This window comes from Loa loa (genome assembly GCF_000183805.2).
Source record: "Loa loa unplaced genomic scaffold supercont3.187, whole genome shotgun sequence".
NCBI lineage: Eukaryota > Metazoa > Nematoda > Chromadorea > Rhabditida > Onchocercidae > Loa > Loa loa.
The window spans coordinates 110121-117273 of NW_018108367.1; the positions used below are offsets into that span (position 1 = coordinate 110121).

At 28.3% G+C, this 7153-nt stretch overlaps 2 protein-coding genes across 2 annotated transcripts; both read right to left on the reverse strand.

Annotated features, from left to right (window-relative positions):
• Positions 1 to 3796: 3796 nt before the first annotated feature.
• Positions 3797 to 4767, reverse strand: LOAG_11210 (transport to ibner membrane family protein). Its single transcript, XM_003146734.2, has 2 exons — positions 4499 to 4767; positions 3797 to 4170 (listed from the first exon to the last, which is right to left on the reverse strand). The coding sequence occupies exons 1-2, from the start codon at positions 4609 to 4611 to the stop codon at positions 3996 to 3998; spliced, it is 288 nt and encodes a 95-aa protein (XP_003146782.1). The 5' UTR covers positions 4612 to 4767; the 3' UTR covers positions 3797 to 3995.
• Positions 4768 to 4808: 41 nt separating this feature from the next.
• LOAG_11212 (TM2 domain-containing protein) lies at positions 4809 to 6787 on the reverse strand. The gene is made up of 5 exons (XM_003146735.2): positions 6618 to 6787; positions 6294 to 6370; positions 5908 to 5965; positions 5650 to 5777; positions 4809 to 5258 (listed from the first exon to the last, which is right to left on the reverse strand). Exons 1-5 carry the CDS (start codon positions 6731 to 6733, stop codon positions 5062 to 5064), a joined length of 576 nt encoding a protein of 191 aa, XP_003146783.1. The 5' UTR covers positions 6734 to 6787; the 3' UTR covers positions 4809 to 5061.
• Positions 6788 to 7153: the final 366 nt, after the last annotated feature.

The window sequence follows — 7153 nt, forward strand, 5'->3', positions numbered from 1 at the left end:
GAGAGAGAGAGAGAGAGAGAGAGAGAGAGAGGGAGGGAGGGAAAGAGTGAAAGAGAAAGGGATAGCAATAAAAATAAAATTAATTATGATTAAAATAGCAAATTCTAACAGAAGGATTTGTTTAATTCAATTTAATTAAATATTTTATTCAATCAGTTTAGTTCATTTGTATCTTCTATTAAATTAATTTGTCATAATTTCAAATAGGGCAAAATTTATTTTAATCAAAGCATAATAAATACAAAACAATCATAAACAAATGGTACAAAATTAATTAATTAAAAACGAAATAAATTAAAAAGCACATATACGAGCAATTTCCCTAAAATATTAATTTAATTAAAAAAAAAACAAAAAACAAAACAACATATATTGCAAAAACATTGTAGTAAAAGTATAATTTATTTTAAAAAAAATAACAAATTAACATATATCGAATTTGCAATTTGATTTCCATATTTGAATGGAATTTGATGAAATTCTCGTTTTCTTTTTTTCTTTTTTGTTGGCTCGCATCATTGCTGAATTGACAAATATCGTTGATCGAAATAATTGATGAAAAAAAAATCATCGTTTGGCGTAAGTTTTTTTTTTTCAAATTCATTTATTCATTTCTGATTATAGCCACACCAAGTGGAATAGTTGTTTAAACTTGGTGAATTAATGCAATGATAATTAGCAGATGGTAGAAATTGTAGTTGTGCAGAAATAATTGTCACCATTAATATTATTCCTAATAATAATAGCATTAAAATATGAATAATTTGTTGAGACATTTTGTAGGATATCTGAAAAAGAAAAAAAAAATTGAATTATATTTGATATTATTTTTTCACTTAACAATATACTTATCAATATTTTCTTCCAACTTTTTTTTTTTTGAAATTTCTTTTTAACCAATTAAACTTTCTTAATTTATATATTTATTGATTGATTGATTTTTTAACTTATTTATTGATAATTTATTTTTTTAATTAAATTCTTCTTCAGCTAACAAAAACGAAAAAAAGACAAATAAAATGAACTTAATTACTATTAACACGAAGAAATCATTGCCGAAGAAATCAAGTAAATTATCAGATAATAAATTATAAAATTAAATGAAATAATTGTTGTATAGTTATTGTCATTAGCATATATTTGTTTAATTTAATCAGTAAATCAATATTTAAAATTGAATAAAATGACTGTTGTATGGTGATTATCATAAGCTTATATTTATTTAATTTAATTAGTAAATTAATGTTTTGTACTATTTAAATGATATTTACCGCATTTGTTTGATTTAGCTTCCTCAAATGCAATATTTTGTTAAATGATTGTAAATCTTTTAGCATTTCATTTTTGTATTTTTAAATTTTCTTTCAATTACATCAACCACATTCCTCTACATATCGCTTATTATATGATATGATATGATATTTTCTGATAAATGTTTAATGACCATACAAATTAATGCTATTAATGTTATTACATAGCATAAAGCATTATGCAAGGAAGAAAAAAAAAAAGCAAAAAATATTATCAGTTAAGTCATAATTTTAACGTACGTTATGAAACAAAACTGTAAAAATCACGTAACACGTTAAATACTTTTCTTTTGTTTATTACATAAATCATTGTATATTTTGATAAAATTGAATAAATATAAGAAAAAAAAAGTATTTTGGAAAAATCACGTAATACGTGAATACTTTTCTTTCCGTTATTATATCAATTACTGTATTGTTCATGTATCATTGAGATTGATGAAAATAAAATGATGAAATGATAGATTAATTTTTCTTTTCTTTTGTCTTAATAGAACCTTTTAATCAAAATATTTAATTAAAATTAAAATCAAAAAAAAAACCAAAAAGAGAGAGAGAGCGAGATGGGTTAAAAGAGAGAAAAGAAAATGAAGGAAGTTATAGGCAAATTCAATCATATTACATTGAATTTTCATAATTGTGAAATGAATTGTCGATGAAAATTGAAACCTTTCAGAGCAAAGAACAATACGATCTATCATCTCATTTTTTGTTACGAAATTTCATCTTTTTTCTTTTTTTTTATCACCAACCATTTCAACGGATGTATATATATTTATAAGGAAGAACAAAGAAGCTAACTTGAAATTTTAATTATAAAAATTAGGAGAAGAAAAAAACAGGCTGCTTAATTAATTAGTTTAATTTAACTTGCCACTTTTTTCTTTTTCTTGAAAAAAAAATTTTTTTTTTTTTGCCTTGCTTTAATTCTAACCTTATAGGATAGAAAAAATAAAAAAAAGAACTAAAATGAATAAAATTATTAATATAAAACATAAAATATTTTAATAATTAGATGTTTTCCACATAATAATCGTATTATTGCATTAACATTTTTACATCTTATAATCTCCATTTTAACCTTTGAAATTTTAACCTTTCCGATGGCCTTTACATTGATATTCTTTTTTTTTCTTTCCATTTTAATTATGTATATTTTTATGGTAATTTTCGTCAGCTGATTTAATCCTAATATTATAATATCGAAAGTTTTTCATTTTAAATCGAAACTACTTATAATATGTGTAATTTTAATTTTATTAAAATTTGTCAAATGTATTATTCAAAGACGAGAAAATAACTTTTCGAAATTTCGCTTAATTTATGGTATGATATTTTTGGTCCCTAAAATTTCCATCACAATTGTCCGCAAATATAATTTCTGGGATTAATTTTTTTTTTTTAGAGAATTTCTCGGAACAAAAGAATCCGGGATTAAATTTTTCGGGTATAAAAGCATAGCAGCAATGGTTAAATATTTCCAGTGTACTTTTATTTATCAGTTTACTTAAATCCATGGAAAGTTTCAAATTTCAAATGGTCGTCAATCAACAAATATTGCCTACCTTCTTTGTTCCTTCTTATTGCCGTATTTCTTAAAAAAAAGAAAAAAAGAAAATTCCACCGCAGGAGGAAAAACATTTGTCACATTTGTCAATTTATCGCGAATATTGACAAGAAAAAGGAAAAGGTCAAAGTGGAAATGAATCGGTGTTTAACTTCATTAAGACAGTGAATGAATGAATGATGTTAGGAAATTTTACGCTGTACTTCTTTATTCCCAATAAACAAATCTTTATTCATGTTTTAAAAACGGAAAACCAGATTTCCGAACTTGCTTTTTGAAGCAGCTTTTAAGTAAAATGGAAGCAAAAATGAAAATCTATGAAATTCAACAAATTTTCGATAATCGACATTCACTTCCAATTTCTACATTCAAATGTCAATATTCAAATGTCGCAATTCAAATGTCATTCAAATGTCACAAATGAGTCAAATGTATTTGAAATAAAAAAAAAGATGGAAATTCGATAAGTTTACTGTCCACTATGCTAAACTTTCCCTCTTGACTTCATCTCATTTATATTGTAGGATGACAAGCAGGAATTTGTTTAAAAATAAAGAAAAGAATAAAGCAACTTCCCGTATGACTCATCGCTTAAATTAAAATCCAACTTTAATTATTTTTTTGCTATAAAAACAAAACGGTCTGTTTCGTTTTGCTGTTACAGTAAATTCATGCTTATCTTATGGACTTATTATGGTAAGCTCACGTTCAACGGTAACAGTATGGAGCATATATATTACTGAAATGAAATTTATGTTATGACTAATTTACTTTATCACTATGAGGATAAATTAGCAATATCAACTATCGTTTTGATAAATAAGGATACAATTTGGAGCTAAAATATTTTATCTTACATTTAGTGTTGAGATGAGGTATTCAGGTAGAGCTATCAGGTACAGCAAAAGTTCTATAATCATGCATTTATTGTAAACTTAATGTTCTGTCTGGTTCTGACGTATAAGATGAAAATCGAATACAAACTTACATCGTTAAATGATTTTTTTAATTGTTTTGTCCAAGTGCTTTCAACAGCTCGTTATGCTAATAATAAAAGACAACAAAACGAAGATTTTAAATGTGAGCAATTTGTAAATAACTATGAGATTATTTAATTATTATTTCACTTGTTGCTGCAATTGCTGTTGCATTTGTTGTTGCATTTGCTGTAATTGTTTCTCATCCTGCTGTGATATTGACGTTAACCGCTTTCCAAGTTTTTCGTGTACATCTAAATATTTAGCGACGCAACGATCCAAGCAAACCGCTTCACCTTTTGTCAATTCCCCCTCTCTGGAAATCAGCAAAAACTTAGAAAACTCAAAGACGATTACTTGAAATTTAGATAATTCGCTGCTAATTATTATGCATTTAATCATATCAAAATTTTACCATCTTATTAAACAACATAAAGTGTTTTTTCTTTAATAAGTCGAGACATAAAAAGTCGCCGAGAAAATGGGATTTTTTTTTTTAAGCTATGTTAAGGCAAAAATATGTAATATATTCACTAAATCACTAGAACACACTGAATAAGCTTCACTTTTCGCAGAGCTTTACAACACGAAAGGTACGTCCACACTGGAAAGATCTGTAGCATAAAAATGACAATGTGCTTTACCTGTAACGAGTTGAGATACATTTTTGCTGACATGCTGTCGTCATCCGCCGATACATGTCAGCCATCATTTCCATTTCCAAATCAGCTACCATTTGAAGCTGTGCTTGAGACATTTTTTCAAATCTCAGTATGAAATAATCCTAACACTGAAAAAAAGTGGAAATGACATTCCTAGAGCTCATAAAAATCGAAAAACTTCCAAAAGAACTTCAAAACTACTTGCATTATAAAACTTCAGACGGGGTTAAAAATTGGAAAACCACAACAGAATATAACTGTATTTGAAATCAAATTCAATTTCTTGTCGTGTTCTAAATGTTCTTGAACTATATATCTATGCTGGATAATACCGTACAAAAGGAATTAACACAAACTATGGCAAAAATTGTATGAACATTTGAACAACGTACCCGTACAATAGCAAATAATAATAAGTAAAGTGCATCACAAAGTGAGAAATTAGACACCATATACGAGTAAAACTGGTAAAACTTCACTCTTCGGAAATTGAAACAAAAATTTACTGTAAAAGTCGAAGCTTGAGAAGAATACAGAAGAAGAAACTATGGTGGACAATCGAAACAAGTATAGGGCGAAACATAAGTATCGTTCGAGAATCGTATTGGTATCGCTTTCGGCCCATAGAAATTAATCCGGTAAGCGGAACCATCGGCTGGTCCTAACAACTGCAACGCAATTAATACGATATCCAAAAGATACAATAATGTGAAGCAACCAAATGAAAACATCTTCAGAAATCCTGCAAGAAACGGAGAATTCGACAGGTTCTTAAATTATAAAAATATGGTGTAATTATATATAACCATAATGATAACAGTTCACATGAAGGTTTATCAATTGAAAAATCTTAGATGCAAATGTGTTACTTAAAGCAAAAAAAAAAAATCTGATCTCCACTTTTCTTCTTCCATCCCCTTTCTAAGTTCGAAAAAAAACCCTGTAAATAGAGCTTTTTTTGGAGCTTAAATAACTAAAATCCTGTCTTGATAACAAATGGTACTGCATTCTGCAGCATTCTTTTACATTCACAGCCATTGAATTGAATAAAGTTATAGTTATTACCATGAATCACTACTAGCACCTAATACCAGCAAGCAGTAATTAAGAAATCTAAGAAAAAAATTCCAGACCTATAGCATAATATCCAAGGTAAATCCGATCAATACCTAGCCAACCGAAAAATACTGATAACAACAATGCAGTACTGTATTCAGTACCAGCCGAATAAGCACATCCATTTGGTATACGTTTCAGAAATCTAAAAGTATGGGAAGTTAAAGAAGAAGCATATTATTTTACAGACTTCTGTAACACATTATGACAATCATTTCGAAATGTATCTTGAAAACATATGAAGGGGGAACAGAAAAAAAAACTAAAAAACATACTTCCTTGTGCCGTTATCCAATCCTATACAGTTAATTTCATTTGCCACTTCACAAACAACTGAAAAATCAACAGCATGTGATTTCGAAATAAACTATGGCCGAACATGAGAACTGGTTAAAAATCTATACGGCCTATTTCAGAACCCAGATTTCAAGATTCTTTTCTACTATTATTAGCTGGAGGTGGAGGTCACAAACTGGCTACAAATCAGGCGTATTACTTGTTCGTAAAAAGCTTGCCTGACAAATAACATATAATGTGCTGCACGCATGCATTATAAACTGTCATATTAACCAACAACTGCAACTCCCCGCAAACTCACGCCATCAACCTTAGATGAATAATATCATAACACTGCGTACATTTTAAAAGCTACACCACTGACCTGTAATTGAATTATCCTTCTCACAGGTTTCAGGAAGCTGAGTAATCGGTGAGATTTCAGGCTCTTCACACCAATACCTGCATTGGAAATAGTTAAACTAAAAAATCACGAGACAACCTAACAAATGGGATGAAAATATGGCAAGTAAGTGGAACAGAGATAATCATATTTATTGATAAGTTTACAAACACGATTATATGGCTAGATTTATAACAGTCTTCATTTTGAATGATAAAATGACTGGAAAAGGAATATGTTCAACTTTTATTAATCAAAATTTCGAGAATTCAACATTATTTATTGAAAGATGAATTGGACACTTACTGTCCCATTAGCAATTGGGAACAGGGCTTTAACATCATTTCAGTTGTTCCGAAAGTTAAGACTGGAAACAGTGATAATATTACGAAAACGAAATCAGTGACAAACATTGGCGTCATACAACAATTATCAGTTGAACTTCCAGAATACTATCATTGCATAGAAATCTGAAATGAAATGATATATATGATATATGAAGAGAAAGGAATATATACAGTAATAAACTGAGGTTGAAGATAACAAACCATTTTTCGATGGTAACAAATGAGAATCACTCATTTATAAACCAGTGATATAGCTTTACTGGTAACAATCAATGAAAACAAGTGATATATCGCTTTATTGTAACAATTACTAATATTACCAAATAATATTTGCGTTTTTGATAACTATCTACTTATGGTACTGAATATGACGTGAATTTTTGTAACCAACTTTGTAACCATCAGCCAGTGTTACCGAATAAGACGTGAATTTTTATAACCACCTGCCAATGGTACGTAATAAAATGTGGATTTTGCAACCATCTTTGCAACCAT

Bases quoted from the DNA above. Each gene is read 5' to 3' on its own strand.
- LOAG_11210 (XM_003146734.2), bottom strand. From the start codon at position 4,611: ATGTCTCAAGCACAGCTTCAAATGGTAGCTGATTTGGAAATGGAAATG. The intron at 4,171-4,498 runs GTAAAGCACATT...GCTGATTTCCAG, and splicing joins TGTATCTCAACTCGTTACAG to AGAGGGGGAATTGACAAAAG.
- LOAG_11212 (XM_003146735.2), bottom strand. From the start codon at position 6,733: ATGACGCCAATGTTTGTCACTGATTTCGTTTTCGTAATATTATCACTG. The intron at 6,371-6,617 runs GTAAGTGTCCAA...TTTCCAATGCAG, and splicing joins TCCCAATTGCTAATGGGACA to GTATTGGTGTGAAGAGCCTG. The intron at 5,966-6,293 runs GTCAGTGGTGTA...TTGATTTTTCAG, and splicing joins GAAGGATAATTCAATTACAG to TTGTTTGTGAAGTGGCAAAT.